Here is a 12,158-nt window from a genome sequence, read left to right as displayed (position 1 = left end):
CCCAGAGGAGCTGCGGAAGTAAAGTGCAGAGGTACGGAGGCTCGAGCGCGGGGAAAGGGGCTGGTACCTGAGGACGCGGCTTTGTTTTTGAATCGGGAGGGAGTCACAAGCTCCCTATGGCTCTAAACTCCAGTTCCGGGAAGTCTCTGGGGACGCAGGACTCATACGGGGAGAAATTGGACTGTCTGGCAGCGGGCAAACTCGGAACTTGAGGGCGGCTTTCTCTCAGAGGTGCTTGCAGCAATTACCAGGACACTGAGATGTGGGGCCCTTTAGGGCAGGGCTGAGGGTCAGCCATAGCTGTTTGCTCTGCCTTGTTGATTCCCTGAGACCCCGCCCACCCAGGCTGTGGCAGAGGCTTTTGCATATGAATGCCTTGGCCCTTTGCAATCTGAAAATTACCTAACAAATTGCAGCTGGGCCAGACAGACCCAGACCTTCCAAGAGAAGGCCCAAGGCCCCACAGCAGCTTGCACTGCTTCACAGTTGGGCCTCATCTGGGCACCTCCAAACCCCCAAAAAAGAAGGGGAATCTGTAGATCTCTTCAGAACTCCTGTTGGGTAGCCACAGGCAGAGGCTAAATTAACACCTCCTTAGATCCAAGAGCCAGTGTACCTAGTGGTCAGAGTGGGACCATCCAGATTAAAACTCCTCAGATCCATAAGGGACACACTCAGGGGGCAGACTCAGTGAGCACCAAAGCCCCAACGAAGCAAGTCTTGCCCCAGAAGGGTGTCTTCAACACAGAAGTTCTCCCACTGCAGACACAGCTGATTCTCACAGCCAACTGGCCTGGAGGTCAATTCCTCCCAGTGATACCTACAACAATCAAGGCTTAACTACAACAAGACTGCACAAAGCCCACAAGGGGGTGCACCAAGAGTGTCCACCTCAGGTAATTGGGGAGACTGAGCCACTGGGCCCTATAGGACACCTAGCACACAAAGCCACTCTATCAACACAGGGAAGCAGCCAAAATTCGGAGACAAAGAAACAGGACACAAATGACAGAAATGGAGGAAAGCAAACAACTGGATATAGAGTTCAAAACCACACTTTTAAGGTTTTACAAGAACTTTCTAGAGACTGCCGATAAATTTAGTAAGACCCTCAAAAAGACGGGTGAGACCACCAATAAATGTAGTGAGATCCTCAAGAAATCTAGTGAGACCATCCAGGGTATGCAAAAGGACCAACTAGAAATTAAGCATACACTGACTGAAATAAAGGATATTATGCAGAGTTCCAACAGCAGACTAGAGGATCGCAAGAATCAAGTCAAAGATTTGAAATACGAAGACGCAAAAAACACCCAACCGGAAAAGCAAAACGAAAAAAGAATCCAAAAATATGAAGATAGTGTAAGGAGCCTCTGGGACAGCTTCAAGCGTACCAACATCCGAATTATAGGGGTGCCAGAAGAAGAGAGAGAGCAAGATATTGAAAACCTATTTCAAGAAATAATGACAGAACACTTCCCCTACCTGGTGCAAGAAACAGACTTACAAGTCCAGGAAGCGCAGAGAACCCCAAACAAAAGGAATCCAAAGAGGACCACACCAAGACACATCATAATTAAAATGCCAAGAGCAAAAGACAAAGAGATGCCGGGAGCCGGTCCATGCTTGCTGTTTCAAGGGACCTGGCATATATGGCATACTGTTCTTAATATGTTTGCTCACATTCTTGGCACTATGTGTTTTAACCAAGGTCTCTGAGAAAGGTTGTTTCCCCAGGTAGGGATTTTCCCCTGAAGTTAGGGAGGGAATAAAACCTCTTAACTAAGTGCCAGGCGGGTAATTAATCACTTTAACTACGAACAATTATGCTTAAGCTACATAATCTTTACTCCCTAGAATGGAGATAAGAAACGCCCTAACCTTTGGAATAGAGATTGATAGGATTGGAATCAACTGGTATAAATACAGATGTAACAAGACAGAACTTAGAAGACAGAACCAAGAGAGACAGAACCTAGGCACAGAACCTACAAAGAACGTTCTCTAGAGACAGAAGAACTTCGCTGGAGAGAACATGGCAAAAGATCCTGGACTGAACCTGACTATAGAAATTGGCAAGAGAACCTGACTAGAACCTGGTGACTGAACCTGGCTGGAGAACCTGGACAGAACCTGGCTGGAGAACCTAGCGAGGGAACATGGCTACAGAACCTGGCTGGAGAACCAGGAGAACCTAGCAAGAGAACATGGACACAGAACCTGGCTGGAGATCCTGAGCAGAACCTCTCTGGAGATCCAGACCAGAACTTGGCTGGAGATCCTGGCTAGGCTGCTGATCAACTGAACACTCTCTCCGTGTCCTTCCTTCTTCGCCGACTCCGTCTACGCCTTTGGGAACCCCTGGACCTGCTGGGGTTGGACCCCGGCAAAGAGAGAATCTTAAAAGCAGCAAGAGAAAGACAGTCAGTTACCTACAAGGAGTACCCATATGACTGTCAGCTGATTTCTCAACAGAAACTCTGCAGGCCAGAAGGAAATGGCAAGAAATATTCAAAGTGATGAATGCCAAGAACCTACAACCAAGATTACTTTATCCAGCAACGGTATCATTCAAAATTGAAGGTCAGATAAAGAGCTTCACAGATAAGGAAAAGCTAAAGGAGTTCATCACCACCAAACCAGTATTATATGAAATGCTGAAAGGTATCCTTTAAGAAGAGGAAGAAGAAGAAAAATGTAAAGATACAAATTATGAACAACAAATACACATCTATCAACAAGTGAATCTAAAAATCAAGTGAATAAATAATCCGATGAACAGAATAAACTGGTGATTATAATAGAATCAGGGGCATAGAAATGGAGTGGGCTAACTATTCTTGGGGGGGAAAGGGGAGGGGATGTGGGAAGAGACTGGACAAAAATCATGCACCTATGGATGAGGACAGTGGCAGGGGGGTGGGGGGGTGATGGCGGAGGGGCGGGTGGGAACCAGGTGGAGGGGAGCTATGTGGGGAGAAAAGAGAAACAACTGTAATAATCTGATTAATAAAGATTTAATTATTTAAAAAAGAACAGAACAATACTTCTTGTTATGGTTTGAACTATGTCCCCTCAAAATTGATATGCTGAAGTTCTAATCTCCAGTACCTCAGAATGTGAATGCATATGTAGATAAGGCTTTTAAAGAGACAATCCTATATAGTAAAAGGCTAATATGCAAATAGACCGAACAGCAGAACAACCAAACAACTGGTCACTATGACATGCGCTGACCACCAGGGGCCAGACCAAGGCAGGGCGCCAGTCGCTGTCATTGGGGCAAGCCTCTGATGGTTACTGAAAATTCTTTACTCCTGTGCACCGTGGTCCCACCCGGCGCTCACACCCGCTGCCAGGGCCAGAGCCTCTGCTCTGTTGTTTAAACCACTCAGTGTGTGCTTCTTTGTTATGGCAGTGCTATCACACTAATACGCTTAGGTATTAGAAGAAGTTGCGCTAAATTATAGGCTATTTTTTAAATTTTGGCAGTTTATAAATATATAATAAACATTTTTACATTTATAATTATTTTAAAAGTTGTATTTTTTTCGTGTGTTTTTTAAATATATTTTATTGATTTTTTACAGAGAGGAAGGGAGAGGGATAGAGAGTTAGAAACATCAATGAGAGAGAAACATCGATCAGCTGCCTCTTGCACACTCCTTACTGGGGATGTGCCCGCAACCAAGGCACACGCCCTTGACCGGAATCGAACCTGGGACCTTTGAGTCCGCAGGTCGATGCTCTATCCACCAAGCCAAACCGGTTAGGGAAAAAGTTATATGTTTTTGAAGTTAGATAGGTTAACAGAGAAATGAAACATAAGGAATGAAAGTGGATCCCTATACATGGGAATTCAGTATACTACCCTCTTAACATTTAAGTGTGTTTGAAAATTTTCCGTAATAAAAAGTTAAAACATAACCTAGCAATTCCACTCCTACATATCTAGGGGTCTAGAATTTAAATTGCTGGGTGAAAATTTATATTTGTATCAGAAAAAATGTATAGATTATAAAATGAGATTTTAATTCCTTTGGCACATGTTAATAAAACTGATTGAAATAAACCTAGATTAGAAGTTAGAAATCCTGGAAACTAGCCTTTACTCTGAAGAAAAATTACTAGTTCAATGATGCATTACTTAAGGAAAACAATTTTGGGAGGTGTGGGAGAGGGCTGGAAACAACAGGATTACCCAATAATAGACAGATGGCTGTGAATGCCTGGGGAAACAGTGGGGAGAAATGAATTTCGATTTAGAAGACCCATGCTTGAGTTTCAGCTGTGCCATTCTACTGTTTATAAGGTGCTGAGCAAATATCTTTATCTTAATTTTCTCATCATTTTAGACAGAAAGGTAGAAGAAACAAACGAATGAGAAACACACAAGACTGTTGAAAACCTAAAGCGGTGAGGATTAGATCCCAAAATCTGGCACAAAGAAAAATTAAAGTGATAAAATAGTTCTATGTTTGTTTCTCCAAAGTAATTTCCAGGCTATCCCCTTTTGTTTTTAAATATTTTTTAAATTGATTTTTAGAGAGAGAAATATTGATGTGAAAGCAAAACATTGATCAGCTGCCTCCTGCACACGCCCAGCCAGGAATCTAGCCCACGACCAGGGCATGTGCCCTGACTGGGAGTTGAACCAGCAACCTTTCGTGGTACGGGATGATACCCAGCTGAGCCACACTGCCCAGGGCAGGCTACCTTCCTTTTATGTAACAAAGGCATGAGATCAGAAATCCCCTTTGAAACTAAGAACCTATATTAAGTCAATATTAAACAAATGGGCAAAGTAGGTCAAACTATTTTGGAATCCCATTTTTAAAGAGAGGACGTAAAAAAATTTTTTCCCAATAACATAACCTATTTCATTTAAACACTTTTATTCAACTACGATTTTTAACTGCAATAATGAAAAAGGTACCACATAAACAAGGCAAATTTTAGTTTGAAGGACTCCTAGATCAATGGAGACAGACAAAACAGAATTTTAACATTCAAAGAACACAAATGTAGAATCATTTTAACTTTAAGCAGACAAAGTAGGTTACAAATAAAAATTCATGTAATATATGTTTAACTAAAGACAAATGCCAAAAGTTGTCCAAGGTATATATATATGGACATTAAAACCAGGCCAAAAAATTCTGTGTAGATAAAAGGATAACTTCATTATTTATTTTTTCCAATTAAATACAGTTTTATATTTATGTAGCAGAAATATCAATGGAGTTTGACTAAAGGGAAAAAATTATCTTATTCTATAAATAGCCTAACTGTCATTAAACAGTCACCAAGTATAAAAATAAGTAAAAATTCAGGGATAAAATGAAGCACAAATACTACATAATTCCTGACATCAAGTATCCTACAAGCTAGTGAGAGAAAAGAACATATGAACAAATAATAATATATTAAAAGGCTATACTAGAATCGTATACTACACACAACGATAACAAGAGTAAAGAACAATGGACCTTTGCTTCTTTTTTCATATTTATAAAACTAAAAAACTTAGCAAGAAAAAAAACAACTTCCCAAGTCTTGAACAAATGATAACAAAACAGGAAACCCTCTTACTTGGAAAATCCTTTCCATCTGGATAGTAATATTCTGTGAATTCTATGTAGACAGCTGACATTTCTTGTGGAAGATACAGGGATTTTTTATTGCAAGAAATCATACTTTTGGGGGAAGAACGACATTGTTCTGCTGTAGAGACCTAAAAAAATAATTAAATTTCCTAAAGTAACACTGAATATCAAAGCCCTTATGCAGCATAAATATCACTTCAAACTCTTAAAACTGCTTCCAATAATTTCTGAATGGTTAATTTCCAAAGAAAATTTTATTATATAATTAACTTCACATTAAGTTATTTTAAAATCAACTATTCAGAAAACTATAATCTCTTTGGAATATTATCAATTACAAAATCAACTTGTACAACATTCCTTGCAAACTTATTATTTTGAGCCTTAAGATAACAGACAGAATATTTCTATAAGATAATACAAATAAGTCAATGGCAGGGTCTGGACATAGTTTTTAAGTCCACAAGATTAAAAAGCTTCTCTAATATATACTTTATAAGAATTCCCTACTCAAATTTCTTTATTAAGAAAAGTATTATATACAGTTTTAGTTTGAGATGATAAAAAATTATGAAGATAAACAGTGGTGATAGTTGTACAACAATGTGAATATACTTAATGCCAATGAACTCCACACTTAAAAATGATCAAGATGGTAATTTTTATGTTACATATATTTTACAATAAAAATAATACAATTATGCTTCTCAAATCCTTTAAATTATTAAAAATACACTATTAGTTTTAAGGTTCTCATTATACTCACCACAAAACTGATGATTTATAATTATATTAAAAATGTATATACTAATTTCCCCAAAGTTCAACCAATAGAGTTTTATCAATTTCACTTATTTATGCTTACTTAGTAGACTAGAGATGTATCTACAAGTAATTTTTTTCATTCATTCAACAAACATGTATATTTCTCACAAAGTGAAATGCTTTTTCAATAGTTTTCTCCTATGTAAGTTACTAATCAAACCTTTTGATTATTTGTAGTCTATAAATTTAAGTCAGTTCTTTATATTATCTAATTAAGAAGCTTTTCTCTGCATATATGAAAATAAATCCTTTTCAAGTCAAAGTGTCAAGTTATTTTAATAGTCAATGGCTTATTCCCCCTTTTCCTTTAATAGTTAGAAAGTTATTAAAAATGGAATGAATATTCTATTTTATTTTCTTCCAGTTGCTGTTGTTTTGTTTTCGTGTATTTGTATTTGTATATGTGGAATTTCTTTACCATATTTCACCTTCAACCATTTGAGATTATGGATAATTCATTACCATTTAAATTTATCAAATCTCCTTCCTAATTTAAAGTCTGTTTCAAATGAAATGCACTAGGTATAGAATGTAAAGAAAGAAGCAATTGCACAATAAAAAACACACACACACAACTCTTAAATCAGGATTTCCCAAAATTAGCACCATTTAGGGCCAGATATTCTTTGTTGTGGGGGCCATCCAGTACATTGTACAATGTTAAGCAGAATCACTGGTCTCTACCCACTAATGTCAGTAGCAACCTCCTCCAACTGTGATAACCAAAATTGTCCTCAGACAATACCAAATATCCCCTAGGGAGCGAAATTGGCCTCAACTGAAAATCAATGAGTAAAATGAAAACTTTTCAGATAAAACTAAGTTCAGAGTCATAGGCTTATCAAAATAAATGAGAACATTTCATAAATGTTAATACACATCTGAAATCCACTGAGCCAAACCGGTTTCGGCGAAATACTTCCTTTTATTTTTAAAAAATACATCACATATTCTATTGTGTTGGTCTCAAGGACTGTGAGGTTAGACCATGTTGTGAGATCATAGCCCGAATAATATTTTTAGTGGAAATAGGATATAGAGTTCTTAGCTATAAAATTATGTGCACTATACAGACAATACTTGGTAGTTCAATAAAGCAAAAAGGTATTTTAGTTTCTTCCACTAAGACAATTGTGTAATAAGGAATCTGGACTACAGAGAAAGGTCTGGCCTTTGTCCCTGCCCCTGGGAGGCAATTCTAAGCTATCGGAATTTCCTACTCATGGTGGATGACCCCGGGACCACAACATGATAGTTTATGCCCACAAGATGTCTCAGAGTAGGACTGGCCACATTTTGATTGCCTTAGTAGTGCCTAAGGTGGACATCTTGGGTCACAGGGTATCAGTCTACCTAGAGAATGAATTCAACTACGTGGGCAATATTTCATGCATACTGGTATATGTCCATGTCAGGAGGCTAAGGTGTCCTAAGGAAAAAAGCAAGTTCTGAATTTAGAACCCTCCCAGGCTCCATGTTATGCTCTCCTATGGCTGATTCTAATTTGAATTCTTTCCCCTGTAATAAATGTGACTCTGACTATAACTGATTTCAGCAAGTTCTGTGAATTTTTCCAGTGAATTCTCCAATCAGTGGGCAGCTTATGGAAACTCCTGAACTTGAGTTGCTATCAGAAGTCTGGTGCAGACTTGGCAATTTAAAAGGACTTCGAGCTTAACCACACAATGAGCCTAACCCTGGGAAACTATACACACAGAAATTAATGAACTAATATTTTCTGTCCTATCTAATTTAGTCACTTCACAAAACTAGTCAAGATGTTTTAAAACAAAATGGTGGCATTAGTTTAGAAAAGTTGCTTGCAGAAGATACTAAACGTATTTATCAGAAGATTTAATTTAAAAAGTGAAACATACCTGATATATATTGAAATCTGCAAGTCTAACCACAACAGAACTAGACATTAACTTAGCTTTGGACTGTTGAGAAAACACTGAAGGTATTCTGGAAGTCCCTTTCACAGCAGAGTCTTTCTCTGTGGGAAAAAAATCCTTTCAGTTTACTGCAAATATTTTTTTCCAACAGTCATTCTTTTACTGTTATGACAGCTACTAAAAATAAAGGTAAACTCTGATTTCTCAAATGAGACAATATATGTGGAAATACTTTACTAATATATGTAAATTGATATAAAAATGTTAAGTTACTGTGATTATTTTTTCATGTTGATTAGCCCTTAACTAGGAATCACATCACATTTAAGGTACTCTCATGTGATAACTTTTGGCTGAAATATTTAGTGAGAAGTCTAAACATTTAAGAGTCAAAATATTCTATCTGGGTATTAGCCTTATATATTTTTAAAAAGTGTTGTGTTCCATACACATATGGTCTGAATGAGAGGCAGGATATTCATACACTAATTAAACACAATAGTTATTCACAGAAACCGCCATTTTAGGAACACACACACACACACACACACACACACACACCAGGGTAATGCCATAAATACAATATCAGGGGAATGCCATAATGTTGTTATAAGTAAAATACCTGTTTGTGTGTGCTGGGGAGAGGCATGTGTTGGGGATTTAGGTGGTGAACCTACATTATGATCCTTTATAGCCTGTTTAAGCATTTCAACGTTGCACTCAAATTCATGTAACAACTCGTCAGCCCATCCATTTTTTGTCTTGGTTGCATCACTAAAATACATCCAATGATTACAACTATCTCCTGAAAAATGAATAACAAGAAATTGCACTGAAAAGTTCACCATTTTCATTTATTCTCTTATGCTTTTAGTGAGATTTATTCATATTCAAGGGATTCTTCACTTTCCCAATAAATTTATAGCCTTTACCTACTACAGGTTTTAATATTCCTAGAAAATATGAGCAAACATTTGGAATAGAGGGAAAGAAGATCAAAAGGAAATAATCTAGGAGGGTTTCCACCTAGAAGCAACCCTTGCTAAAATGTCACTCAAAGTTTCCAATGGAAGCAGCACTGCTGGTGTACCTTCACTGAATGCTCCACCACCTGGTATAGCTCCACCAGACAGAATCCCAGAGAACACCAGCACAGAAAATAGTCTTTTCATCAAAGATCCATTGAAAAGTGATTGACAAAAACTTACCCATAAAAATGATGAGGATTATTAAAAAACTGAAGAAATCGATAAAAATTCCCAAGATAGACATCAGTCATAAAGATATCTATACTAATAAAAGGACAATATGCTAATTACACCCGATGTCTTCCAGACCACCTTCGGGATGTCCTTCCTGACAAAGCCAGCCAGGGCAAAGCCGCCCACGGTCCCGGGCACATGTGGCTGCGGCCGGCCTGGGCAAAACCACCCCTGGTCCCAGGTGCCTGTGGCTGGCCAGAGGGAGGGAAGCCTAGGTCCCGGGTGCCTGTGGCCAGCCCGAGGAGGGAAGCCTGGGTCCCGGGTGCGGGGCCAAGGCAGAGGCAGTTAGGGGCAATCAGAGGGGCAGGGGAGCAGTTAGGGATGATCAGTCAGGCAGGCAGAGGTGGTTAGGGGCGATCAGGCAGGCAAGCAGAGGGGTTAGGGGCATCAGGCAGGCAGGCAAGCACTTAGGAGCCAGCGGTCCCGAATGTGAGAGGGATGTCCCAAATTGGAGAGGGCGCCGGCCAGGCTGAGAGACCCTACCCCCATCCCACCCCCAACCCCCCGGCCATGCACGAATTTCTAGTATCTATATCAGCCGTGGACACACTACGGCCCGTGGGCCGGATCCGGCCCATTTGAAATGAATAAAACTAAAAAAAAAAAAAAAAGACCATACCCTTTTATGTAATGATGTTTACTTTGAATTTATATTAGTTCATACAAACACTCCATCCATGCTTTTGTTCCGGACCTCCGGTCCAGTTTAAGAACCCACTGTGGCCCTCGAGTCAAAAAGTTTGCCCACCCCTGATCTATATATATGTTTTTTACAGAAATAATTTAAAAATCAGGATTATGTTTCTCTGTAGCAACTAATGAAAGAAATCTATACTAATAAAAGACAAAGACGCTAATAGACCGTACCTTCGCTATGCCCAAGCCACGCCCACCAGCCAATTAGAGTGACTATATGCAAATTTACCCAACCAAGATGGCGGCCGGCAGACATGGAGCTGGAGCAAGCCGGAGGCTTGGTTGCCCCGGTGGTGGAGGAAGCTAAGCTTCCTGCCTGCCCTGGCCAGCTGTGGCCTCCGCAAAAGGCAACAAAGTTTCAATTATAGAAGCTAAATAAATCCCAGATACCTGCTTCCAGCCAGCCTCTACTGGGAGCTTGGGTGGCTGTGGGCTGTGGCCAGACTGCAAACAGCCATCAGCCCCTCACCCAGGCTGGCCAGGCACCCCAGGGGGGACCCCCATCCCTGAAGGGGGTGTAGCCAGCCTGCATACGGCCCTCAGCCCCTCACCCAGGCTGGCCAGGCACCCCAGGGGGGACCCCCATCCCTGAAGGGGGTGTAGCCAGCCTGCAAACGGCCCTCAGCCCCTCACCCAGGCTGGCCAGGCACCCCAGGGGGGACCCCCATCCCTGAAGGGGGTGTGGCCAGCCTGAAAATGGCCCTCAGCCCCTCACCCAGTCTGGCCAGGCACCCCAGCAGGGAGCCCCACCCTGAAGGGGGTGTAGCCAGTCTGAAAACGGCCTTCAGCCCCTTACCCAGGCTGGCCAGGCACCCCAGCGGGACTCCCACCCTGATCCGGGACATGCTTCAGGGCAAACCAGCCGGCCCCCACCCATGCACCAGGCCTCTATCCTATATAATAAAAGGTAATATGCAAATTGACCCTAACAGCAGAAAGACTGGGAATCACTGGTCACTATGACACACATTGACCACCAGGGGGCAGACGCTCAATGCAGGAGCTGCCGCCTGGTGGTCAGTGTGCTCCCACAGGGGGAGCTCTGCTCAGCCACAAGCTAGGCTGATGGCTGCCAGTACAGCGGTGGTGGTGGGAGCCTCTCCTGCCTCCTCAGCAGCGCTAAGGATGTCCGACTGCAGCTAGGCCTGCTCCCCGCTGGCAAGTGGACATCCCCCGAGGGCTGCCGGGCTGCCAGAGGGATGTCTGACTACCAGCTTAGGCCCAATCCCCTGGGAGCGGGCCTAAGCCAGCAGGTGGTCATCCCCCGAGGAGTCCCAGACTGCGAGAGGGCACAGGCCAGGCTGAGGGACCCTCCTGAGTGCACAATTTTTTGTGCACCGGGCCTCTAGTATGTATATAAAAGGGTTAAGAAAAGAAAATCTACTTTATAACTAAAAGTTTTGCCTCACAATATGAATGATTTCTACTGTTAAAAATATTTTAGGTATATGTAGCCAACTTATGAATCCAGAGAAATAAAATATAAGAAAAAGCCCCTCTAACAAAAAACAAAACAAATAGTACAATCTTTAAAAGCTGTCAGGTAGTGATATAGAAAAAACAAACAATGGGAGATAACAAATTGTAAACAGAAAAATGTTATCACTTTTTAAAATCCTAGAAAACTCAGTTATTTGTGTGAATTAAAAACAACAAATCACATACCACCAAAATGCAGAGATGTGCATAAGGTCAAATTACTTAATTTGGCCATAAACATACATTCTTTTGCTTTTATAAATTATTTGAGGTGAGGAACCTATCAATATTTGATTATTAAGGAGCCTAATTAAATCTTATTTATTGACAAAATTTCAAAAATAGAGAAATATTTTTTTTAATGTACCTGGACTTCTATGACTTAGCTAAAATCT

The 12,158-nt window shown here is 40.7% G+C and overlaps 1 protein-coding gene across 10 annotated transcripts in view; it reads right to left on the bottom strand.

The window, feature by feature from the left end:
* Positions 1 to 12,158, bottom strand: part of BLTP3B (bridge-like lipid transfer protein family member 3B) — a 92,502-nt gene that overhangs the window by 26,237 nt on the left and 54,107 nt on the right. For all 10 annotated transcript variants that reach the window (XM_059681882.1, XM_059681886.1, XM_059681885.1 and 7 more), the window contains 3 exons: positions 8,949 to 9,131; positions 8,309 to 8,427; positions 5,593 to 5,734 (listed from right to left, as the gene is read on the bottom strand). In XM_059681882.1, the coding sequence (XP_059537865.1) occupies positions 5,593 to 5,734; positions 8,309 to 8,427; positions 8,949 to 9,131 (444 nt within the window). The remainder of the gene's footprint in view (positions 1 to 5,592; positions 5,735 to 8,308; positions 8,428 to 8,948; positions 9,132 to 12,158) is intronic.

The sequence above is a fragment of the Myotis daubentonii genome, chromosome 2 (genome assembly GCF_963259705.1).
Source record: "Myotis daubentonii chromosome 2, mMyoDau2.1, whole genome shotgun sequence".
NCBI lineage: Eukaryota > Metazoa > Chordata > Mammalia > Chiroptera > Vespertilionidae > Myotis > Myotis daubentonii.
Note: the sequence above shows the minus strand (reverse complement) of the source record. Positions and strands in the feature narration are given on the sequence as shown.